The following is a 23,550-nucleotide window of genomic DNA, read 5'->3' as shown; positions in this document are numbered from 1 at the left end:
CACTTATGCGTTCTGCAGGAAAAAATCCCGTATGGCCTGTGTCCAAAACTGCATTTCCAAAATGCATGTCCAAAACTGCGTAAGGAGCAAGCTTAGAAGCTACGGAGGCACCTACAGAAAGTGACTCTTGTGTTCATTTACATCTGAGCTCAAAAAAGGTCTGGTACTCAACTGTACCTGTGTGATGAACATGGGAACAGTTTACAGAAAAATTAATTTTTAGCGGGACATGAAATACCTTTTGTTTTCATCACCATCATAACTATGGCAGGGATAAGCAACGAGTGGACTCTAATAGCAGATTTCAATGATGATTTTGCATGGAAAGAAGGAGAGATAGAAAGACCAACACAAAGACACAAAAACACAGAGGTGAATTCTTTTTCTCGAGTGTCTCCTTTAAAAGGAAGTCAATGGGAAGTGAGAGAAGTGTCTACAAAGTAAGACAAAGCCCTCAGTTATCCAGCCAATTTCTTTGTTTCATACGATTTTCAATGAAGCAAAGTTCGAAATGTCCTTGATTCATCAGAAAAACAAGAAAAAAAAAATCAACAACTTTCTGCCTGCCATAGATCTGTCACCTCACACAACGGAGTGTTCATTCCATTCCCTTGGCAGTACATTACAGGAAAAGGGTGTTGATTCATTTAATACTTTGAATCATTTTTATCCCATCAACCCCACTAAGTAGGCAGTGGAAGTTTGGCTATTGGTATCAATGGAGCTCAAATTTTGCCCGTTACATTGATCAATATATGGATATATTTTTATCAGTGCTCAGTTTCTGCACAAGAGATCTTTTCCAAGCTGAGACCCATCTCAAGAAGACACTTAAATGGAGCCGTAATTTTAAGCATGTGCTGAAGCTCTAAGCATGTGCTAGGAGGGAAACCATTCTCAGATGTATTCCTTGACAGGGATGAGCTTAAAAATGGACCACACTGCAGCCCTAAAATGAGATCCCCAAAAGTGATGGCAATTGATTAAGTCAGGGACAGCCCTGAAGTGTTTCCCCTCAAACCACCCCAGCAATTCTCCATCTTTTTAAAATGGAGAAGAAGAGTTTTTCAGAGTTGTTCTTATTCAGAGCTGGCTTCTAGCACGCTTGCCTTACAGCTCCCCGCCAGCTCTCCAGACCGGAGGCAGCAACACACCATCTCTGGACGCGCTCACAAATTTCCCTTCAAAGTGTCTGCTAGGGCAAGGATTCTGATTTTCTTGTCAGATTGATGTATTTTTTTTTTGGGGAAAAAAAAAAAAAAGGATCACTTTCCCAAGGCCAAACAGGCCATCTGGGGTCTGCTATGAATTTTCAACAGCCATCCCTTTCAATGAAATCCTTACCTGCGGAGTGCCCAGCCTCTCTATTAAGGGAACCAGGTGAAGTGGGGCATACTTGGCTTCGAGACGCTTCATGCGCACCTCCAAGCGTTCTCCTTCTGTCAAGCGAGCAGCAAACAGTGAAATGAGAGGAGGAAGTGGAGACCCGCAATTTCCGCCGAGTTTGCTCAGAGCTGCCCCCCAGCAACCATCCAACAAGACTTTGGATCAGTGAGCCAAACCGACAGCAAATGAGGGAACCAGTGATGCAGAGAAGGGAGGGATGTGCGATTGCAGTCTCAGCAGCAGCTTAATCACACAAGTCCAAAAGCATGTCCCTGTTACTGATCACTCCTGTTGAGATGGACATTTCATGCTGTCATCCTCCACAGAGGCTGTGAAATGGCTTTAAAACCTTAAGGGAACCCCCAAACTGACTAAGGTTTCAGTCTGTAACTAGGCTACAGAAAATGCACCCTTGGCATTTGTTTCCACCTGACTTCTGGCTGCATCCACTTATCTATTGCGAGGGGGAAGCAGGGCCAGAACTAATTGTCAGCAGAAATGGGAGAGAAACAGCTTCTGGGCAGAGACCTCTGAGTCTGTCCACTGCTTCCCTCTCAGCTTCTTACCTTTGATGTAGACCCTGGGCAAAATATTTTGGAAGGGAGCAGCATGCAGCAAATCACAAACTTCTTCCTGGGACTGAGGCAGGAAGAAAGAAAGATAAAGTAAGTTAAAAAATACCTATAGGGGTTGAGTGTATGGCTCAGGGGCCTGGGCAACACTACAACAATTCATGTCTACAGCACCTATTCAAATCCAACCCAGTTCAGTAGTAACTCCAATGGATTGAACCTAAATGAACTAAAACTGGAAGAAATACCTCTCAACTTAAGCCAGGAAGTTTCCTTAACTCAAATAAGTTACCTCCTGCCTGTACAAGGCCAGAGCTTTATATTTATTTTCTGTTCCACTTACTAGCACTGCAAGTAAGAGGGGATAAAGAACATGGAGGTTTCAGTTTCATCTTACCCTGATGACTTCCTGCTGTTTATTTTTACAGAGAGTGCCCAGGTGGAAATTACCCTTTGGCTTAGTTATTTTAGGATGTGTACATGTGAAATATAGTGATGCATGGCTCTATTGCAAATAGGTACATAATATGTTGGTCTGAAATTATTTGGTTGTTCGTATGGTGTTCTCAGCCAGGGCTATCAGACCAGAATCCCAGTGTAGGCACCAGGTGTAGGCACCAGGGAAAGTAATACAGAAGTCCAGAGAGGAATAACATCATGAGATGCCACCTGAGAGAATGCATGCCGATGCACTTGAGAAAAAATAATCCCAAACACAGATGCACAAGGAGGAGAAACCTAGAAATAGGCAGGTGGAGACTGAGGAGCGATGGCTGACAATACATTGCATACGAGTCTGCAATGGGAAACGGCAGCAAGGAAACCAAAGCTGTTTAACACAGAGGCATTGCGTCACGACAAGGCATTAGTTTGCTCCTACCAAAGTCTAGTTCTAGGACATGCTTTCAGTTCTGAGCTTATTGTAGAGATTTAGACACACTCGAAAGCAGGTCATGACAGTGCAGCAAAAGATATTTGGGGGCCAGATGGAATGACTCGGCTGGGTCTGTTTGGGATGCACGGGTGGATACCCCACCTTCCAGCCAAGAGGGAGAGGACAGTGTAGCATGGAGCTGCAGGAGGCTGTACTGGCGCATGGATGCTGGGATGAGAGCGAGTTTGTGGGAGTGCAGTTTGTGACACAGTGCTGGAGGGACAGGAACAGTCCGGGGCCCCTCCATGGGCAGAGAGATGCTGATGCTAACAGAATGTGCCTGTCACCTTGGTTATTTCATTTGCAAAACACTATTTGTTCCTAGATGAATGTTCTTTCACTGCTGTTTCCCTCTGATAAAGAGAGTATTTTCACCATTTGCAGCCTGCATTCACCTGATATCTGTCCCAAAATTAGTCATGTTATTAATAGATCTCCTCCCCAAGGCCCATTACCTGAGAGTAAGAATTGTGCTTAGAAATTTAGTCCAAAGTAACCCCTCATTCCTCAATTTAAACAATAAAAAGCGGGTCGAATGGAGCAGACTATGCATCTTCACTAGAGCAGTCTCTGCCAGCAAATACCACCAGCCTTAGATCATTCTGACAGCTATGAAGATAACTGTACCGTAAAAGCAATTGCTCCTGCTGCATAAGAGCTCCATTAGAGGGAAAATATTGTTACGTGATGGCTCTACGCATCTGACGTCTTCCAGCAAGCGAGAACCAGTGCCCGCTGCATGCAAAATGGCTTTATAGTCTGAATCTATTTCTGTGTGGAAAAACGGGATCAGAGAGGGAAAGACTTTGGCTGGCACGGAAAGTGGGCAGACGTGGACTTTGATGGGCAGCCTTCCTAAAGGGACCCCCAAATTCTCACCGTCTTCTTTTCTTTATTTTCTGCTATTCTAAAATGCCAGTATACTGCTGATGTACAGCTCCTGGGACTGGAAGAACATTTTTGCATTGAAATGAAGGATTTGTAAAAGAAACCACCATGTGTCCCTTAAGTGTCCATTTAAAGATGGGACAGAAAAGGCAAATGCAGTACATCCAGCATAAAATCCAACACTGAGAACAGCAGAAAGCAGTGACGAAGCCACAAAAGGGACAGAAACTGCCAGGATATAGTTGGCAACTCTGGTCATTCTATACGATCAAGCCAAGCTGCTAGGTGATACACATCTCTCTAGTTTTCTTAATCTTACTCAACTACTGCTCACTGAATGTGTTTGATACACCATATCAGGAACTAAAAGTCTCTATATCTGGGGTTAAAATGCAAAGGCAAGGGCAGAAATATCCATTTTGAGGACATGCAGAGATTTTCAGTTTTCCCTGTGCTCTGTGGTTGGATAAAACTTGGAATCTTTGAACTTCCTTCTGGTTTTGCTCTGAACAAAACTTTCTGGCTTTGCTTGGAAATCCCATCTTATGCTAGGGAAGTCTTTCTGAAATATTTCTGGAAAAACGGAAACAACCCTGCCAAAACCATTATGACATGAAATATGCATTTTTAATGTAAAATTGTGTTGTTGAACACTCCTCAGTTGGCTCTGGGCCAAACTGTGAGGTAAATTCATTACAAAGTAAATTTATTGTGTGAAAAACTAGAAGCTAAGGACATGTGTGGCACTCAGACATAGCCTTTGCCCCATACCAGAAAGGGCATCACATGGGCTGAGAGACTTGTGCACGTGCAAAACAATTGTGCAGGGGGCAATACCAGCTAAGTTTGCAGTGAAAAGAAGTCATAGGAAATCTATCATCAGCTCTTCTGAGATTTCCTTCCTGTTGGATTGCTTTATCCTCATCACCATTAGAATCTATCAGGTTTTTTTCATTGCACTGGCACCCCAGAAGAGCAAAGGGCTCAAATCTACTTCTCACTGTACGAATACGTATATAAAAAAGTATTAATCCCTGCCCCAGAGAGCTTACAAGCTCCAGTTGGTTTTATTTCTGAGAAGGATGACCAAGGGTGTCATGGTTTAACCCCAGCTAGCAACTGAGCACCACACACCAACTCCATCCCAGCCGAAACCAGGACAGCCAGTTTGGGTTAGCTGTCCCGGCTGTGCCCCCTCCCAGCTTCTTGTGCATCTCCAGCCTTCTCAGTTGGTAGAGCATGAGAAGGTAAGAAGTCCTTAATTTAGTGTGAGCACTACTTAGCAACAACTAAAACATCGGTGTGTTATCAACTTTATTCTCATACTAAATCCAAAACACAGCACTATACCAGCTACTAGGAAGAAGATTAACTATCCCAGCCGAAACCAGGACAAAGGGGTAGCTTTGGGTCCAAGAATTAAATCTAGATCTTCCAGTATTCAGATTCTCCTTCAGCAATCCCAGATGTCAGTGACCAAGCGACAATGCACACCATCCCCATGGACACGCCCACAGACCCCAATAACACAGCCCCAGAGAGACCCTGAGCACACGAGAAGCTGGAAAGTAACATTTCCCAAACTCTTCTGCTGGAGAACCCACTTCCACTTATACTCTTGAGCTGGCAATTTCAAGTATGCTCTGTTGGTGCAGGGGGTTTTGCCTTACCAAAGCCTGCTCGATAAGGAGGCAGAAGAGAATGGCATTGCCCACTTCTCTGAGGCTCTGGAACACGTCGGTCTTCAGCTCTGCGTACTCAATGATGTCCTTCAGCTGATGGTGGAAAAACTCCAGGATTCCTTAAAAGTCAAGGAAGGACAGTCAGAAACGCGAGAGCAGAATCACCCTCTGATAACCTGGATAAAAAGACAGTCAGTGCCTGATATTTCCTTAATCACAAATTGCAAGCTGTAACTGCTGAAAGGAGAGGCGGAGACTGGCACTGGGGAGAACTAGCGCGCAGTGTCTTATCCTGCTTTCAGTAACCCTTGGGAAATAGGGAGTAATTCATATGAAGTCCTTGGATTTCCTAATCAGAGGAAAAAAGAGATTTATGACTGTAATGGATGTCCTGGTGCTGGCTCATGTATACCAGCCAGAGTTTCCCCATCCAGCTCAATGGCAGACTGCAGTCATGCTGCAAAAAATCTTTGCATCAACTAAGTAGACCTTTTGAAAAATATCAGTGAACCCACGATAACAAAAGCTTACAAAATCCTGACAACAAAACATGAACTACCAGAAGACATACCCTTATCAGTCATCTGTGTGTTCAAAGGGAAATTTCCAACAGGAGATTTCCTGGAAAAGTTTCCTATACATGTTCCAGTGTCAACAGCAAAGAAGCTGAACGTCTCAACAAGCCTGGGCTGCATGCTGCACTGGCATGTCAGGTGCCAAACCTTGTTTAATTACTAGTGTGTGTCTGAGTAAATGCTGTACAAACACGTGGGCGAGCTCTTGCTCAAACCATTGTGCATCTTTCTGTAGCACCCACCTGGAGAGCCATATTCATGTCTTGGCAAGCGGCATATCTTGGGCATTACTTCAATCAGAGTCTTCACATACTGCAGGATGGTGCCTTGTAGCTGTTGGAGACAAAGGGAGGTTAAACTGGAATGACGGCTTCTCCTGGTGTTGGTTTTGAAAGAGGGCTGGTTGTGCATGGGTCCACATCTGACAGCACAGGATGAAACTTCAGCTGGAGTCCAAGAAGAACTTGCTTAATTTGGATTTCACCCAAATATAAAATTCAGCCCGAGTGCACGGAGTTGAGTGCTTTTACAGCTTCCTCCTGAATAATAAATCACAGCTGCATGGATTTTCAACTTCAAAATACAGCTTGTTGTGTTTGCATTGTTTGCAGCTGAAATCCAAACAAGGCTCAGTCTGAGATCCAGCTGGACTTGTGCTCCTAAGCCAAAAAGCATTTCACCAGAGCTGCTAAAGAAGTCATTCCCCAGCACAGGAAATGCTCCTTCCACCTGAGGAATGATTACTAGATACTCAAGAGTTTAAAAAAGAATTTACATGCATGTAGAACAAGTTTCTGCAGATCTGATTTTCTGAACTAATATGGAGAAGAACAAAGTATATTTCTTAGTTAAAAGCGCTTGCTGTCATTTGGAGTTATACACCTGCATCCTGTAGATACGTTATACGGGATTATGCACTAAACGCTATTTAGCCAAACATAAAATCTTTGTCTTTGTGCTGAATGCTGTCTGATCTCGCACACCAGCTACGGCATTTTCAACTAAGTGACATGAATTACATCTTCAGTAACTATGGTCCTTTACAGTAAAGAAACTGGATATATGCTTGAGATTTTCAGTTGTACATTGCTTTGTTAGACAAGTTAGAAATGATGTCATTGCAGTCAAAACAGAATTTAAATATTTATAATGAATGAAAATAATCTTTCCAGTAAAACAAGGGTTTTAGTAGAAAAGCAAGACCTGAAAAATTATGCATTTTTGCACACTCCCTCCTCCCTTCTTAATGCTTGGTACTGTTCGTGCCCTTAGGGAGCACATGGGATCATTTCCCTGTGGACATCACATTTCTCTTCTGAAAAAGAAGAGAGAACTAGAAAGCAGATAGGGATATTGGCAGCCTGGCTTTTGAAAATCTGATGGAAATGGACAGTATGGCTTGAATAAGGACTCATCTATAGCAGGAATTTTCTTATAAAGACTCAAAAAGTTGGTTTCATCAGTTTTGCTGCCTGCTCTCTACCTTCCTGCAGCTCTCCGGGGGTATCAAAAGCAGTGAGACAGAGTGCACTTGTGCTATGGCTGAGCACGAGCACGTGTCCTGAAGGTCTCCCAGACTGCAGCACAGGCAGTGCTGAGGGACCGTGAGTGCCATGTCCCACCCGATCACTTCTCGATGGCTTTTAGCAAAGCAGCATACCAGCTCCACCACCCCCAGATGTAGGTGGCTGATCACAGTTAACACTTCAAGATGGTGGAAACACTCCATCATCCCACGGAATCAGTGGGATTCCTCAGCAACAGTGAAAAATCACACCGTTAATACAAGTGTTTCAGTGTGGATCAAGGGACACGAAGGTGACCAGATGTGAACGCCCTGAACCCAAAGCCCAGGCTGACTGTCCAACCTACGCCTCTCAAGGCATCGAGGTTTCTCCATTGCCGGGGTTAGGCTCAGAATTACCAGGCTCTTGACGATCTTCAACAGCTCTTCCATGACCACTGCAATCCCTTGATAGCCAAGAAGCCTGCAGATCGTCTTGAAATGAGGTGGCCCCACAAAATTGCGGTAGGAGCTATAGATGTGACTGTAGGCAATGTTGAGAGGCTGAGAAATTAGAAGCACAATGACAGTTAGACAGGAGCATTTACCAGACCTGTAAGTAATTCTCTTATCACAGTATTATGTTCCATCACTTCAAATAATTTTTAAGATAGAGAAGGAGAAATAATAATACCCATGACAATTCCCATTTCTTCTACTTATTGTGGCAAAGAGGAGATTGCTTTTCTTCCTACATAGTCAGACATATTCTAATCTCAACACACTGTCACGTCACAAGGTTTATTATCCTGCTATGTAGCAACACCACTTTCATTTCCAAGGTAATTTACTACCCCATACATTCCCAATCAAGGATTTCAGTTCACTAGCCCTTTGCCTCTTCAAACCCAAATTCTTCTCTACCAAAACAAAAAGCTTTATATACAGGTAACCAGACATTTTTTTTCTATAGGCCCTTGCTTTAAATGAGGCTTATTAAGAAAATAGGAACTGCAGCATCTGAGCCTAAGGGCAGTTGGAAGAGGCATGGAAAAGATCCTTTTTGCATCCTGCACAGCTCTACATCAGCCTCTGTACTTAACCGACATCTCCATGGGACTGAAAAGGGCAAGAATCTGACCCTGATCTAGGGAGAATAGTACCCGGGGCTCTGGCCCCCAGAAAATATTTAGTGGCAGACAACAGAGAGTGATTTCCAGGAATGTACTCTATCAGTGTCATCTTGGAAATGTGGAAATTGCTGCAATGTTTTGTCACTGGAACATTTACAGGATCCATTTGGCATGAGGGAAACAGAAGTAGGGGGAATTAATTCACTTGTGTGATCTGCAAAAAAAATACTGAAAATCAGATTTAGCTGAGACACCGCATGCTCAGCTTGGGCTCTGCAATAGAAGTGTTGGCATCATGACTCAGCCCAGCAGAGAAGGGCTGCAGTCTCCCCCCACGACATCTGTAACAACTGCAACCTCAGTAAACAGCAAAAAAGCACGTTCTTGAAAAGATTCTGGCATGTAGTGCCCCTTCCAGCAAAACACGGATAAACCCCCTGGCTCATGCTTACTAAAAGATCTTCTTAAACAAGGACAAGAAAACAAATTAAGCTGTATCCCAAACGTACCGTGCAAGGCTGACTTCACTTCTTGTGTGAAGGCTGCGCATTAGAGGCACAGTGCATCCTCGTGCAGCAGGGAGCTTGCTTCCCTGCAGATATTACAGACCCCACTCTACAGGGATTTCCTTCCCTGCCAGCAATGGAGCCAAGAGAGCGGAGGGACCAATGCATAGAAGAGCTTAGGGTGAAAGGGAGAAAGTGTTGAAGTAGCAGAATAGGACAAAATGTTGTCTATCCTCCAACGCTGCTGCTCCCGGCAATTGCAATACAGCCAGCTGAAGGCTGCTTGTCCTCCAATTCTGACTCACTTCCTTGAGATTTACTTTAACACTTCATTTGAGTTACTAATGAGTTACAAAGTGAAGTCATTTGCTAAGAATTGGAAAAATATTTTCTTTTGCTCTCAGATATAGAATTCCAGCGGACTGATGTACTGATCACGCTTTCTAGACTTGTCCGTTGCGTTAATTAATTAATTAATTGTCCCTCATTTTGTTACAGCCCCACTGCTCTGGTCCAGCAGCTTATTGCCTACTAGAATTCCTAGGTGCTATTTGAAAGAGCTAGCAGAAAGAAGACAGAGTTAGAAAGTCCCCTACTTTCTGTGAAACACAGTTTCACCTCCTGGTCCTGGTAGGTGAAAAAAACCCCTTTAATACTATTATGTACCTTGGAGGCTCTGTAGTGCATTCATTCACAACATGCGTGAACTTTCCCATTAAAACTAAACAAAAGGGCCCTGAATAAGTACGGGCAAGAATTTAAAAATTCTTTAGGCGGACAGAAGCCTACTTTCAAAGCTCCTTGGGTGCCAATTCCTGTTACGAGAACTGCTTTTGAGTATCCTGCTTAGGTTTGTATCTCCATCCTTCGATAACCAAATCTTTAAAAATCTGTCTGGTAGAGGCTGACCCAAAGCCACTAGATATGCACACTGATACATGTGAAAAACAGCAATAGTTTATGTTTCCTAAAGCGTGTCTGTTTAAACACCAGGCGACGCCCAGCTGTAACATTTGCCAAATGGCTGACACGATCATCCCAGAGGGAAGCCAGTAACCTGCCAGGGCCCCAGCCCAGCCACGCTCCCGCGGCATTTTGTTGCTGTGGCTTTTGCAATGCGCTATTCCAATGCGCTATTCCAATGCGCTATTCCAATGCGCTATTCCAATGCGCTATTCCGGGGATGAGCCAGGTGGCCCCGAGATGGCTCCTCGCACCCCGAGATGGCCTCCCCAGTGGCTCCTTTACCCTCTTATTTCCCCACAGTTAGCAAACCGGCGGCTCACCCAGACTAGGGGGGAACTAAATATCCCCATTTCACTGGGCTCATGTGTGGAAGTGCCTTTGCTGCTCCACAGCTAGGAGCCAGGGCTTCAGTCTGTGCACAGGCCATGGTCCCCTGAGATGGGCCACCAGCAGTACCCAGTGGTGCAGCAATTGGTCAGATTTTGCCCATAACGGGGCTGACATTTCGCTGTACGGGCGGTGAGTGGACGGTGCTGCCGCGCAGCCGCCCACCTCGCAGCACTCCCTCGCCTCTCAGCCGGATAACGGGTCTGGAGAGCAGCTTTCAAGCGGGCTTTTCCCTCAAGTGGGGGTCCCAGCAATAAGCCTGATTAGGAGAAGACACATTTTAGGACATGCATTGGCTGCAGACGAGCGGGATGATTCATCCCCGCCTGTCTGCAAGATGAGGGAGGTTCATCAAGCTCTCCGCAGAGCCACACAGCGCATTAGCAGCAGGCTTGCGTCTAATAATACTACTCTGCCAGCAATTAAAAATATAACTCCATTTAAGGGTGAGATACACAGCTTGGGGTAAAGACTGTAGGATGTAAAAAAATGACACCAGTGGGTATTTTAAGACAAAACAGCTGAAGGTACAAGCTGGCTGCACGGCTCGGCTCGCTCGCTCCCCCGCACTGGGCGGCCGCTTCCACACGCTCGGAGAGCCGGAGCAAAGCCCCCAGTCTCACCGCCTCTTGAGAGGTTTTGCTGTTCTCAGGAGCAGCAGCTGCCGAAGACACTGTGGAGGTTTGCCCCACCTTTGGCTTGGGGCCAAACGGGCAGGTTTTGGGGCTGGGAGTGCAGGCAGGCTGGGATTTGCAGCGTGGGGCAGAGTTCCCGGTGTCCCACAGAACCCAGTTGTCCCACCCTGTGCCCAGGTCACAGGGACAGCCTTCCGTACTCGGGGCGTGGGGAAGGCCCCCGTGTTGCTTTGGGAGCTTGTGAGGTTACTAGGGATGCTCTGGAGCAGATTCAGCAGTAAATGAAGCAAACCAAAACCCAGTTATCATTTCCACGTCTTTGAGCTTCTTGTTGGCCATCACCCAGACCTGTCTGAGCTTACCTGAGGGAAGGCAGGGAGGGTTTTATCTGATAAAACAGATCAGAGAGAGACAATAGACAGGTAATACTGCCTGTGCCAGAACCTCCTTGGAAAACTGAAGAGTTAATGAAAGAGGAATATACTTAGAGACAAAAAAGGACTTGCACACAGCCCAAGACTATTCCAGGCTCCCAGCCAACCTAACTTCAGTGTGACAGCTGAGATGGTGTCTAAAAAAGTGAAAACTAATTCTGACCAGAATTGTCAGAGAAGGGTCTCTAAAAAAGTCAGAGGAAGGTCTCTAAGTTAAACAGCCTGAATACGGCCTGGTTCCTTCCCCGGCCACAAGCAACCTTCACTCTCCCTATAAAGCTTTTACCATATTCAGCTGAATCAGCCAGTTGCTAAGACTTTCATGCAAAAAAAATACATATTCCCTAGCTGGGATGGACAGTTCATGTACAATGCAGCAGGCACGTTTATATACTGTATTGAGACTGTGTCTGTGTATGTCCTGTGTATAGAGGCTGTGTCAGTATACATTCTCTGGCTCAGCATGATGCCTTGCTATACCAATTACTGATTTTCAGTGACTGTATACACTGCTATTATTTACAAGCCGATGGCCGTGGCAGGCCAGGTAGCACAGCCCACGCGGTCTCTTGGAGGGCATCAGCAGCCCCCGCTGCCAACACCACTGGCAGCAACCACAGCTCCTTAACGCCTTTGTGCTGCTGCTGCAGACACGGCAGCAGAAAATAGAGCAGCTCCATCCCATTCGCACGCCGTAACTATTTTTGCAAGCGCCAGCAGCATGCGCTGTCCTTCAGGTTACATCTGCCTGCACGCTCGTTAAAAAAGGGGGGGCAAATTCAACCAGGGGAGGGAACCAGGGATTTCCAGCGAGTCTGGCGTGACCCTGGGTCCGGCAGTGCCAAGAAAAACAGAAGCACTCATGAAAATACATAAGTGAAGCCCAATCTAAAGCATTTACAGAGCTAAGAAGTGGTTAATGAGCAGTAAGAAGTGCGTTGCTGGTAATTTTGCAGCTTCTTTGTAGGAGACTTGGCAACCTGCTGCGTTTTATAAGTGGCTGAATGGCAGAAAATGGCTCAGTTTCTGCTGGCCACTGGAGCGTGCCTGCGGTTTGCGTCCTATGGCGAGGAGCGAGGGGTCCCAGACAGGGCCACAGCCAGGTCCACCTGCAGATATGGGCAACACCAGTGCTCGAGCAGTCCTGGCACTGGCATGGTTTTGGCATCTTCTCATCCCGGGAAATGAGAATTTCAAGCTCATCACCAGTGTAAACCGGTGCAAGCTTGATTTTGGGAGGAGGTAATACCAACACCACTGAAAGCTTTGTTGCGGTTTCCTTTGAGCTAGCGGGATTGATCACTGCATGGAGGAAGGTCAGCAGGACCCTTTGCTGGCCTAATCCAGCTATTCCCGTTTTCCTCAGTTTCCTCACGTCCTGCTACCACATCTTGTTTGTGAACAACTGAAATTTAATTTTGAAGCAACACTGAACACTGATAAACTCAACAACCCACACGCCATAAGAAAGCAGTTCTCTCATGAAAATGTTACCACCTTGTGTAATCCACCTTTCTGAAGCACAGATTTGTATCCCCAGCCCTCTCCCTGCAGGCAAGGATGTACTTTACTCACAGCACGGGACCAGCTAAGAGCTCTCTATCCCCCTGCTCTTGTAAGCAGGACTGAGCCATGTAAATGGCAGGAAGCCACCTGGGAGCACTTTCATTTCCATCACTGCCCATAATTATTTTCATCTCTGCTCCCAGTTTTCAGCTCGCTGGCAGCCACAGCTCACTCACAGAGACAGAAGGGAATACAGATCTTGAAAGACAAAACCAAAACATCCAGAACTGCAAAACGTAAATCAAAAGCAAGGGTCACACAAACTCCCCAGGCTTGTAATAGCCCCTCCTGATGCAGGTTGCATCATCTCATCACCGTTGATATTTAGAAGATCTTCGAAACATTGCAAGCACCCTTCCAGGAATGACATGGAATGAGTAACTCCAGACCCAGAACTGACATTTCTTATGGGAAAGTTCCTCTCTCAAACACATTTTGGCTTCAGAGAGCAGTGAGTCACTTGTTCAGAGCCTGTCCTTACCAGGCCCAGTGCCACGGCTGTCCCCAGTGCCACGGCTGTCCCTCCTGGCTGCTCCCGCTGCTGGCGCTGGCTTTGCCTCTCCCTCCTGCCCTCTCACCAGACTGACAGGGGACATTCCTCAGTTGTCGATAAGGCAGGGGCATGCAAAGAAGAGCCTGTCCTAATCACACGGGAGTTCAGCAGGAGGTCGAGGTCTTTGAAAACCGAGTTCCTACTCCCATCACACAGCTTAGAAAATAGTAAAAAGCTAATGAACATTGCTGCAGCATCAGGGATGAAAATCTACTGTTCATTAGCTTTGGCTTAAATCAGTAGTTTAAACATGCAAGAAATCACAGAATTAAAGGCAAAGCCCCTGAGTGCTAAACTACCAATGTGTATAGCAGGCCAGGATCCCGGATTTCATACCATGTGCCAAACGTGTCTCTAACCCCAGACCCTGCTGGGGTGCAGCGACAGTCTTGCTGGGGGACTGTGGACAGGGGAAAAAAAGAAAACCCCAACCAACCCAAACAAGCCAGCAAACAAAACCACCTGGCTTGTTTTTTCTGCTTCAGAAACACACACTTCTCCCAGGCAAAAGCTTTTAGGGATAACATTCCCAAATCACTCGAAGATGCCTGCCCATCCTTTCCTATTGGTTGCTATGGTGAGAGATGACGGAGCCCCAGACGGGTATAATACGAGGCACCGCGTGGGGAAGGGATTTAGCAGAGGCAGGCGGGAGGCGAGCGGTGGGAAGAGGAGAAGGCGCTGCCCGCCCGTGGCCACGCTGCTCGCCAGCACCGACGGGCCACCGCAGACCTGCCCGGGGAGGTAAGTGGCTGCCCATGGCTCTGGGAGGGCTCAGCGATGGGCGCTTGTGCTGTTCTGCTCTTCATGTAAGAATGGTTAAAACCGTTGTTAAGATGAGCTGCTGCTTGAGTGAATTAAAGGAAAGTTAGTTATATTAAAAGAGAGGAAGAAGGAAAAAAAGAAACGAGGTCTATCGCGTGCAGCTCCTGCTCAAAGCACTCGGGTGGTTGGGAGAGATAACCCTGCAACGAGGCTCAGACAGCACTTCGGGGACCTAAAGGAGCGATGTACTGAAGTGATTTGTGGCTGTTGTTAAACAGTAGTTTGTTAGCGGTCAGTGTCTTTTATCTGGGGGAGAGCTTTGTAGTTATTATTCATATATTTGTACTTCCCTAAAAGCATTGATTTTATATTTCACTAGCCTCCAGATTTCACATTTAAGTTCCTGATATTACAGTGTGAGATGCTGTAGGAACAAAAGGAGTTCATACTCTATTAAGCAACAAGTTAGGTACAGAAAATGCAGCAACAGCTTAAACCAGTAAATTAATCATTATACAGCTTTTGAAATAGCATTTAAAAAGTTGTGTAAAATCAAAATATCTGTTGGAAGCTCTGCAAGGCAAGCTGGAGCTAGCTTAATGATCGGTTTATGTTAATCACACTTGCAGTATCCTTTCTATTCCAAGGGAAACAAAAAAGCTAAAAAAGCTTCCTGTATAGACAACCAGTCAAAAAGAAGAGATTTTTAAAAAAAAATCTAACTAGAGCATAAAGTGTACCCTATGTCCCAGTTGGTTTTTTTTGGTCATGAAGCAGGGTGATACAGTAGTCTGGGCACCAGCAGGATTCATTTTCTGTAATTTTAGCCATCTAACACCTAGCATCTAATCTAAGCTAGCCAGGCATAGTCCTGAGTCCAATCTAAGGGCCAGTAAAGCCGGTGGAAAGACTTCACTGATGTCAGTGGCCTTTCAGCCTGTACACGAATCAGGAAACTAAGCCTCTCCCTGCATCTGGTTACAGGGGCACGATGAACATCGAAGTGCACAACATCACTTACACCAGCGCTACCGTCTCCTGGGCCATGAACACCCCCTGTCCAGAGAACTACTACCATGTCATGTACCGCCCCAACTGGAACAGTGTCTTTGCCGGCTATTTACGCCAAAACTTCCACCGCGAGGAGCGAGTTCCTCACCCCCTCAGCTCCCTTGTCCTCCACCGACTCACGCCGTCCACCATCTACGTCCTCTGCATCACGTGCAAGAACTCTTACCCCTCCAGCAACCACTGCACCACGTTCCACACTCTGGACAAAACCTCCCTGGTTTTTGGTGGCTCTAAGCACGAACCTACCACCTCCATGTGGATGGTGAGCAGCCTGCTGCTCCTCTGCTTCATTGCTCTCCTGGCCTACGGCTGCCTGCAGTTCTGGTCTGCACGGTGCCACCGGGCTGCGAGGCTGAAGCATCCTGACGCCAGCCCTGAAGAAGTGGGTGAAGGCAGCAGCTCGCCGGAGGGTCCACTGAATGACGGACTGAGTGAGGAGCTTCTAGAAGTCCCCATGACCACTGTGCTAATGAGGAGCTCCAGTTTCATGAGAGAGAGTCCGTACAGCTCCCCCCACTGCTTTTTTTCCTATAAAAACAGTGACGATAAAAGGGCCATCTTGCCGCAGCATGGCCTGCAATGAGCAAAATAGAGGGAGACCACGCTTAGAGGTTTGGTTCGTGCTGCTCTTTCCCGGCTGTTGCCAACAGGACTGTCTGTGTGTCCATGGGGGCTGTTTGTCCCAGCGTAGAACATGAGGCGGGGACACTGGTTGCAGGGAGAAAGATTTTTGTCAAGTGACAAAAATATTCTCATTTGCTGAGGGTTTTTTAAAAAGAAGCCAAGTCAGCTCTCTGGGAACAGCCAGGCTCAGCTGACTGTAGTGTCATTAGCTCATCTGCATCAGTGCTGGGGGTTCACTTCAGAGTCATTCATCAACGTGCACAAGAAATAAACTCCACTCAAGCAGTTTCACACTTGAATGATCCTCCACTAACATCACACCCCAAGCCCTCATAACGCCTGTGTAAACAGTCATCGCAGCCTGACAAAAAGAGAGCTTTTTGTCAGTATTAAGTAGTCTATATTTGCACACACAAGTACTGTGAACAAGTATTTTGAACTACAAATGGGATTCCTGAAGTGGTACCTTCCTTGGGGAGGAGCACTGCTTTGGAGCTCCAACTCGCTCTCCTCTCTGCGCATTTAGATGGATGTGACTTGGTCTTAGTGCCAACACCAAGCACAGAGCAGTGTCAGCATCCCCTAACATAGGCATGTTATGAAGAATATGGGAAAGCAATAGCAAAAGCACACTGAATCTGCTTCTTGCATGGCTTTTGGTTTCACACGGCAACGTGACCCTGCATATTTGCACCCGCCATTCTGTTAATGAACTAGTTCTTGCATTTATTTCTTCTTAAATAAATACTTCCAACATCCACCCCTTCTGGCTGTTGTGGCTCATTTACTGACCTTGGATCCGTAGAGGTAATATGGCTGAACGTTGGCTGGCTTGTCCCGCTGGGGTTCCTGTGTGAACGGGATTGCTGTCCTCACAAACCTGTGGCGGGCACGGGAGACGGGGAGGAAAGTGGTCAGAGCCCGGTTAATTGTGCTGAGTGCAGATATGGCACGGTCTGGGGTGAACTGCAATCGCAGACTAATTAGCAATTCATCACCTGAGCTACATGAACTGGAATGCAAACTCCTGCCCCAATCTATTGGTGGTGTAAACCGTGCCAGTTTAACCTACCAAAGGTGGGGTTTCTTCTCATTTGGGGCAGGCAAGAAACCTGTATGAGTAGCTACCACAGCTCTGCTGCTCAGTAAACTAACCCTCTAAACCAAACTAGCTCAGTTGCTTGCAATCACCATCCAACTTTGTTGCTTGAATTTGTTACTAACATTTTCAAGGCCAAGGGCAGCTGGTGGGCTTTAATTTCATTTTAACTGTAACTGTTGCATCCCATAGGGAATGAAAACTTCACTGCAATGCATGTGAACTTTATGTGGCAGGTTTGACATTTTGGAAAGAAAAGCAGGGTCTCCAGGTGCCCCCTGCCTTGCTTTTTCTCCTCACCTGTTGGTGGATCCATTGTAGCAGTAGTTGGGTAGAAAGTCAAAGTTGAGCTCCCAGAAGACGTGGAGGGTGATGCGCCCATAGGGCGCGGAGACGTTGTGGTTGGCCTCCCGGAACATGGCATCAAAGCTGTCTAAAGTCATGTGCTTGCACAGCAACCTGTGAGTCAGGCGATTTATTTCCAAGAGCCACTCCAGCTCCTGCAGCACATAAAGCAGCAGCAGATGCAACATGTTACCAAGATGACAATAGAAACAGCTGATTTCATTGGGAATTTCACTGGGAATCATTCAGGGGAATGATTTTATATCCACACCCACACAGAACTTCCCAGGTGAGGATGCAACAAATGCTAAAGACATCGGTTTAACTCGGTGGCCGAGGCCAATTGCACTTCCACTCAAGGGAGTCCTTGTCCAGTATGTCGTAAACCTGCAGGAAGCAAAATTAATTTGTTCCCTACTGAGCACTGGTTGGCTTTCACCTCAGAATCCTCCAAAGGTGGAAACTGGTAATTTTACACCACTTGACTCTGATGCTCCTGTAACATATCAAAGACAGCAAATCCTGTACACACACAAACCATGTCTTAGCCACCTTCATCCAACAGGGGGAATTAAAGTCAAGATCTCCTTCGCACAGGCTACAGGAGTCTCTTATATGAGCTCTGCAAAGTCTAACTGCTGACTGTCACCTTATGATTTATGCAGATACTTAACGGTCCAATAATAATGCAATTAAAGCTGCATAAATAGAAATAGTAGAGACTCAGCAGCATAAAGGAGGATATATGGCTGGCTGAAACCTACTGTAGGTGGGACTTGAAGCAGAAGACAGTTGACTCTGTATCCATAGCAGTGTATTATTCTCTCTATTCATACTCTCAGTCAGTAACAGTTCTTACCACTATGGATGTCAGGTCCTCACTCTCAAAGCGGCTAATGGCCTGGTCTAACGATTTGTACATCGCTGCTGAGATACGCTGGGTAATGAGCCTGTTCAGGTCAATTGATCTACCCAGCAACTGGGAAAAGAAAAGAAGATATTTGCATGTTATATACAGATGGGAAAAAGGTACTTTATTTTTTTTTAACAGACACAAATTTAAACCAAACATCCAAATCTGCTTAAATGTGAAAGTGGTGGTGCAAACGCCTCAGTTGAGTTTACCATTACTTAAGAGGGAAGGAGAGAAATGTGGAGCGTAGCTCATTTTCCCCTTGGGCCTCATGCATGAGTGCGGCGTGTCAGAAACAGGTTCAACCCTTCTCATTCCAGCACCAACCTCAATTGAACCCAGCACTAGGATGCCACCCATCAACAAAAGGATAATAGACCTAGAGCTATGAGTACTGGAGTCTACTGCTTGTGCTGTACCTGGACATGCCTCTGCTTGAGTAGTGTTTCGTAGCGGTTGGATGGTGGGTATGGAATAATCACCCCGTAATTCTTACATTCAGCCCGGAAACGTTTGTCCAATAAAACACTGAAAAAAAGAAGCAGTGTCAGGAAAAAAGAAACATACACTATCAGCTTCTCTCTAGACCTTTTCCAGAGTTGTTTTCATCCTTCTTTTCATCTTGCTCCGAATGCCAAGGAATTTCCACACACTAATAACTCTGCTTACACTACTAAATCACAGAGCAGTGGTTGTTATCTGGGGACTGCCTTGCTGTTGTCCATCATTCTTGGCTTTAACGGCTAAAACATTAAAAAAGATAAAAGGTTGTGCTGAAAGATAGCACTAGTGCCAGATACTGGTGTGCTCCCTCCTTGAAGATCTGCTGTGGGAACATTTGGTTGGTGATGGTGATTGCTCTCCTTCTCTAAGGCCAAATGTGATCCAGAGACAATACTCCTTGCAGCGTTACACCAAAGACTTAGTTCACCTTTGGGGACATGAGAGGAGGACTCTCAGTAGAGTTCATCCATGTTCTTTAAATGGTTAGAAGGAAACGTCACAAACGGCCCATCTCCCCACAAGGGAGCAAGCAACTCTGCAGAAGTCCTACAGTCAGCTGGTCTGATGTGTGACCTAAGACACTGAGTACCTTTACAAGTCCTGCTACTTTACTAGGGTGAGAACAAGTGCATGTTCCTGTTTCTTAGAGATGGGAGGCTTCCACTCCTCATCTGCCTGGTACACAAACAGAAGTCAAGCAAGGACGTGTCTTCAGTAGGCTCCATTAGCTTTTCTGCTGCTCTCACAAATTGTACTCAGACAGCCACTTAGGATGCCAATTATTATTTTTTCACTTTTAACCATGTCTCCTTGCCACCATTAATTTATTTTCCCCATCTACACTGGTCTGACATGGACAGCCAGCTCTGTGGGACAGAGATGATCTATTTTGTTATGTCTACCCACGGTGGCTACTCCCTGAGGGGAACCTTTTGGTTAACAGCAATTTGGATTCAGCAATATCATCACTCAGCAGCAGCAGTCAGGTTCTCCTACCTGCCAGCCATTGCTTTATAATAGGCAAAGATCTGATCTGCCAGCTTGTACACAAATTGATCAAAGCACAAATTCACCTGGGGGAGAAAAAAACAAGACATCATGAGGGTGTTACCAACACAGGGCAGCTCCTTCCTACACATGCAAGATCAATACAACTCAATGCAGAGCTCTAATTTAATACATACATGTATGTCACACTATCTAAAAACCACACTGCAGTTCTCACATGCTAAAGGTAAGAAGAAAATTGCAGATACATTTCTCTCTTATAGTTTCTGCGTGTTCTTACAGGTCCCGGTCCCCCATCCCCAATCATCCTTTTGTCTCAGGGATCTCCAGTTTCTCATTTTCCTCTGATGTCTCATAACCCTCTGCCCATCAGACAGCCTCTTCCATGCCCCCAGTGTTTGACAGCCTTTGGCTTCCACTGTTCCCCAAGGGTACAGCTGAGCTGAAGCCCTTAATCAGCAGAGTCTGTAAGGTCTCTGGAAATTTTGATTTTTTAAAAACTTCTCAGTCTGATGGGGTACTTTTTTCACGAGATGACTATGATGAATTCACTGAACTGCTGGGCAGGGCTGTCCAACAGGGCAATGTGACCCCAGTGAGCTCTTTCCACACAATAAAGATGAAGAGAACTTACTTCAGCTTCAATTTCATCATATAGGAACTGCTTTTTGAACTTGGTCAAGGCATAGTATGCACTGTCATTATAGAGGTCCAAGGGGTACAGTACATACCTGAGGGCAAGAAGACAGATGATGTTTTAAATTAACCTCGGAGCAGCATAAATGGCAGCCAGTGCATGTGCCTGGCTCGGTGCAAAAAATGGCTTTTCTCTGACTTCACTCCTATCATCTCCACTCACTCCAGCCCCTCAAATCTTCCCTCTTGCTCCCTATGTCAGAGTTGCTGGAAGCAGCTAGAACACATCTGCATTTGAGCTAACTGTGACTTCTTTAATCAACATTTGCTCCTTCTCTGCCCTTAAAAAAGCTTTCATGCTGTCCTCACTCCGCAGAGTGCCCTGACAACGGCTGTAAAATGGAAAACAAAGTTTTCCTAATGAGGAAGATATTATGAACATAATTACACTTGCATAACAGCAATTCCTCTCATAATTTATCATGTATATTAAAAAAAAAAGTGTTTAGGTGCCTTAGCCAGGGCCCACATCCCTTTGGTTGCACATGCTGTCTGACTGCTGCATGCAGATGACGGTACCACCAAGTTGTTCCCACATCCGAACAGAGCAGTTGCCAACTGCTGGTTCACGACGCATAAGTGCGTGCTGGTGCCAGGAAGCCGCCCGTGCACATCTGCTAATGAGGTATGCATACAGTACACATTCATGTGACAGCAAGTCAAGAAACATCTATTTTCCCTCCCACGTCAAAAAGACTGTTCATCACCAGCCTACCCTTCTCCACAACAAACTCCCAAGCCCCAGCGCATGCACAGTCCTGCCACAGCCCATTGGCCCTTACTCCATCATGGAGGGTTCTTTGGTTTCCAGAATATGGTCTGTGAGGATCCAGGGCATGGACATTTCGATGGGGAACTGGATGCGGCGGCCCATGGTCAGCTCCAGGAAGAACTCCCGAAACCAGAGCTGGGACAGGTCGCAGCACTGCTGCAGCGCTTCTGAAACAGAGGAGATCCCCCCGGCGGGAGGGCACCCACGTTACCCCCACGGGGATGGCAGTGAGGGAAGTGCACAAGAGGCAGCTGCTGTGGCCTCATATTGGACTGGTTTTGGGTGTGGAACATTTTTTGGGGATGTCTTTGTTTTTAAACCCAGCCCATGTCCATGCTGTCTGAGCACTTTGTAATGGAAGAAGAAAGAAGGGATCGTTCCTTTTGCTCTAGGCTCCAGGGAGAACATTTCAATGGCTCAGATTTACTCTGGAAGATTTCTTCTGTGCCCAGTGGCTAAGAAGTTTGTCTAGGACAGAAAGAAAACTCCAGTCCTAGAAACTAAAATACCACTTGTGGCTATTTGCTACTGCTGACTCATTCCTGTTTACATAATGATTACTACCGAGAAACAGGCCTGAATCAGGCAGAAGTAGGACATTTAGGAAAAATCAAGGAAAATCTTCTGCATAGGTCAATGAAGAGCAAAGCTGATCTACCTTTGTCTTTCTGAGCATGCAAGAGTTGGATTCAAGCCTCCCCCTGCCATAACCTCACCACTGATGTTGAGGAGGTGGGTGAAGAAGAAGGACTGCTTGTGGAACTCCTCAATGGCCAAGACTATCGGCCCATCCAAGCTGCTCCTCAAAGTCTTCTTTGAGCCACTCTTGTCTGCTATGAGGGACTCCAGCATGGTCCGCACCATGTAAAGCTTTGGAAGAAAGTTGATGTGCAGTTATAACTCTCCATCGAGACACCACCACACAGAGCCATGGTCCTCTGTAACAAAAAAATAACACTTCTCCCAGGTGGCCACCATGCTCTGCACCTGTAAGTCCTACACCCCTAAAAAAGGAGGCTTTGGGAACTATACAACAAAATAGGCACCAAAGCAACATTTAACACACAACAGTGTGAAAACTTTGTGAAAGAGACCATGAAAATAGTTGCTAATCCACTGGATGGGAGACTCCTACACGGCTGTAAGACCATTAATTCCCTACACAGGAGATGGACATTTACATACCTGTGTACTTGATGGTCCTACTGCTCGTCGTGGGACTTTAATATCAAATCCACCTTTAGGATCCTTCTCACCTCTCAGGCAAGGATCATTTGGAGGCTCTCGACCTCCCTCCCAGTCACAGATGGTCTTCCGAATTGCCTGAAGGACACTGGAGTGGGTGGGAGAGGAAAAGTAGTGCTTAAGCTTGATTCTGCTTCAAGATGAAAATATTCACTGCTGTGCACACGTAGGAGGAAATGCATCTGAGGTGGGGACATACACTGTCATTATTGGGGGAGCCATGCCCAAAAGCTACCTTGGAAAGAGTTGCTGGCCAAGGTATGTTGGCTGGTTGTATACCATGGGGTGTATGCAGGGCCACATGCTTATATAGTACAAACGTGTTACACAACCAAATACATGGGCTCTGCATGACATTCAAGAAGGACAGGCTGACCTGATCAGGACGTTCTTCTTCTTCCTGACTGCCTGCCTGAGCGGCTCACGCAGGGTCACCTGGGCAAAGTCCTGCAGGGCTGCATAGATAGTGTTGCGGATGGCTTGGTTAAAGACACTCTCCATCCGGCCCATCAGCACTTGCAGACCTTTGATCATGGCAATTACCTGAAGCAAAAATTAAAACCAGATGTATTTGCTATTTTTCCATTGTATAGAAAGGTCCATAAATCCAGCATTAAGAGAATTTGGGACTAAATTAATTCTACTCAAGTAACTTAGGTCCAGTAATTAGGTGGCTAATTTTTTTGATGTTAGCTGCTTTACGGATCACAACAAGCTGAGGAGAGCACTTACACTACCAGTTTCTTGCACATGGCCCCTGTCTCTTGGCAGACTCTGTTTCCGCTCC

General features: G+C 46.1%; 2 protein-coding genes across 4 annotated transcripts in view; one reads left to right on the top strand and one right to left on the bottom strand.

The window, feature by feature from the left end:
- CYFIP2 (cytoplasmic FMR1 interacting protein 2) overlaps positions 1-23,550 on the bottom strand; it is a 54,311-nt gene that overhangs the window by 5,519 nt on the left and 25,242 nt on the right. For all 3 annotated transcript variants that reach the window (XM_075509556.1, XM_075509555.1, XM_075509558.1), the window contains exons 14-28: positions 23,140-23,306; positions 22,704-22,851; positions 22,235-22,388; positions 21,529-21,685; positions 20,685-20,781; positions 20,039-20,115; positions 18,958-19,066; positions 18,485-18,604; positions 17,581-17,780; positions 16,974-17,061; positions 7,962-8,105; positions 6,280-6,370; positions 5,451-5,581; positions 1,953-2,025; positions 1,345-1,439 (exon numbers count right to left, since the gene is read on the bottom strand). In XM_075509556.1, the coding sequence (XP_075365671.1) occupies positions 1,345-1,439; positions 1,953-2,025; positions 5,451-5,581; positions 6,280-6,370; positions 7,962-8,105; positions 16,974-17,061; positions 17,581-17,780; positions 18,485-18,604; positions 18,958-19,066; positions 20,039-20,115; positions 20,685-20,781; positions 21,529-21,685; positions 22,235-22,388; positions 22,704-22,851; positions 23,140-23,306 (1,851 nt within the window). The remainder of the gene's footprint in view (positions 1-1,344; positions 1,440-1,952; positions 2,026-5,450; positions 5,582-6,279; positions 6,371-7,961; positions 8,106-16,973; positions 17,062-17,580; positions 17,781-18,484; positions 18,605-18,957; positions 19,067-20,038; positions 20,116-20,684; positions 20,782-21,528; positions 21,686-22,234; positions 22,389-22,703; positions 22,852-23,139; positions 23,307-23,550) is intronic.
- On the top strand, positions 13,881-16,779 carry FNDC9 (fibronectin type III domain containing 9). Its single transcript, XM_075509650.1, has 2 exons — positions 13,881-14,465; positions 15,471-16,779. The coding sequence occupies exons 1-2, from the start codon at positions 14,266-14,268 to the stop codon at positions 16,138-16,140; spliced, it is 870 nt and encodes a 289-aa protein (XP_075365765.1). The 5' UTR covers positions 13,881-14,265; the 3' UTR covers positions 16,141-16,779.

Source organism: Mycteria americana, chromosome 8, assembly GCF_035582795.1.
Source record: "Mycteria americana isolate JAX WOST 10 ecotype Jacksonville Zoo and Gardens chromosome 8, USCA_MyAme_1.0, whole genome shotgun sequence".
Classification (NCBI taxonomy): Eukaryota; Metazoa; Chordata; class Aves; order Ciconiiformes; family Ciconiidae; genus Mycteria; species Mycteria americana.
The sequence above is the reverse complement of the archived record's forward strand: the minus strand, read 5'-3'. Positions and strand labels throughout refer to the sequence as shown.

Bases quoted from the DNA above. Each gene is read 5' to 3' on its own strand.
- FNDC9 (XM_075509650.1), top strand. From the start codon at position 14,266: ATGCCTGCCCATCCTTTCCTATTGGTTGCTATGGTGAGAGATGACGGA. The intron at 14,466-15,470 runs GTAAGTGGCTGC...ATCTGGTTACAG, and splicing joins CCGCAGACCTGCCCGGGGAG to GGGCACGATGAACATCGAAG.